Source organism: Cornus florida, unplaced genomic scaffold, assembly GCF_030987335.1.
Source record: "Cornus florida cultivar Cherokee Brave unplaced genomic scaffold, ASM3098733v1 CherokeeBrave_3.0.0_Hap2_Chr01, whole genome shotgun sequence".
In the NCBI taxonomy this organism is placed as follows: Eukaryota; Viridiplantae; Streptophyta; class Magnoliopsida; order Cornales; family Cornaceae; genus Cornus; species Cornus florida.
In genome coordinates, this window is record NW_026775571.1 from 87,029,895 (window position 1) to 87,031,694 (window position 1,800).

The window sequence follows — 1,800 nt, forward strand, 5'->3', positions numbered from 1 at the left end:
CGTGAGAACCGGAACTGTGTGCAGCCCTACTCTAAATTGGTGTACCGCTGCTCGCCAGTCCATCGCAGGATCTAATTCAATATACCGCTGCACCGCCAGATCTTCTTTGCTGTCCATAGCCATAGCTGGATCTGCCATGCTCTCACCTAGTTTTTTGTTATTTTTATTTTATTATTTTTGTTTCTGTCTCTTAATAGAGACATATTGTGTTTCTTAAATATTTATTTTTTTTAGTAATATAAATATATATATAAATAATAAAAAAAAAACAAAAAATCCAAATGAGTGAAAAAAATATTGAATCCTCTGGAACGAAATCAGTTCATATTTTTGTTCAATCTGAAGGTGTTTTAAATGCAGGGATTAGTCTTACTGAATCTAATTATGACATTTGGTCCCAACTGATGGAGATGCATATTGTTGAAAGGGAGAAACTCTCCTATATTCATGGCACGACTAAGCCACCTGATGAATCAGACGATGGTTATGACAAATGGTATGCCGAAAATCAGAAAGTGGAGTGGTGGCTATCAATGTCCATGACTCCAGAAATTATGAAGCGTTATTTACGCTTACCCATTGCTCGTGAAATCTGGAGTGCTCTATTAAAGGCCTTTTATGATGGGAATGATGAGTTCCAAGTTTTCGCATTGAACCAACAGGCCTTCACCGCCAAACAAAATGGAAAATCTCTATCTGAATATTATGAAAAGCTAACTGAGGTTTTCCGAGAAATGGACCATTGAGATAAAGTGGTCATGAAAGATCCGGATGACATTGAAGCATATCGGAAGTCTATCGAGCGACTAAGGGTTCACATCTTTCTTGCCGGATTGAATGCTGATTTTGAACAAGTTCGTGGAAAAATTCTACGCAACGATCCAGTTTTAGACTTGGAAGGCTACTACCCTTTGGTTCGACGAGAAGTGGTAAGTCGTGCAACTCTGAAAGGGGAGTCCGAAAACTCTGAAGCTTCAGTCATGATGGCTCGCAACAGATCAAAGCAAAACTGGCAAGACCATACTAAACCTAATCAATCTAAAGTCACCAACGGTGCAAACAAGTCTACCTACAAATGTACCCATTGTAATCAGACTGGTAATACTAAAAGTTGCTATTTCAAATTTGTGGAATATCCGGAATGGTGGGATCATAACCGTTGGAAGAAGCATTCGACAAAGACCTCCGTTGCAGTAGTTGTTAAGACAGAGAATGATGGTGCTGAAAAGGCCTTTGGGTTGGTAGTCATTGGTGATAATGGTGGTAAGATTTTAAATATTTCTACACCTGTTGTTACTAGTGTATGGATAATTGATTCTGGTGCTACAGATCATATGACATTTGATTCTAGACAGGTTTCACCTCTTAATTCTTCCTCACAACAATTTGTTTCTACTACCAATGGTACTTCGACCCCAATTATTCGGGAAGGATCTTTGACACTCCCTGATAATCTGCATTTAGATTCTATTTTAGTTGTTCCATCTTTAGCTTATAATCTTTTGTTAGTTTCCCAAATAACCATAACTTTATCTTGTGTTATAATTTTTTAGCCTGATTTTTATATGTTAAAGACATCCAAACAAAGTAAACGATTGGTTGTGGTATTAGGCGAGGGAAGCTCTATTACTTAGACTTGATGTCAAAAAGTTCCAACAAGCTACGATAAGCATTGATAGTGAATGGTTCTGAGGGAGAGAAAAAGAAATCTGAAATCTAGCTGTGGCATCGACGTCTGGGGCATACTTCCTTTGGTTACTTGAAAAAATTGTTTCCTAGTTTGTTTGAAAATTTTGCTAG

The 1,800-nt window shown here is 37.7% G+C and overlaps 1 protein-coding gene across 1 annotated transcript; it reads left to right on the forward strand.

The window, feature by feature from the left end:
- The first annotated feature begins 281 nt into the window (after positions 1 to 281).
- LOC132276860 (uncharacterized) lies at positions 282 to 746 on the forward strand. Its single transcript, XM_059778490.1, has one exon. The coding sequence runs from the start codon at positions 282 to 284 to the stop codon at positions 744 to 746; it is 465 nt and encodes a 154-aa protein (XP_059634473.1).
- The last annotated feature ends 1,054 nt before the right edge of the window (positions 747 to 1,800 follow it).

Coding starts and splice junctions, on each gene's coding strand:
- LOC132276860 (XM_059778490.1), top strand. CDS start 282: ATGAGTGAAAAAAATATTGAATCCTCTGGAACGAAATCAGTTCATATT.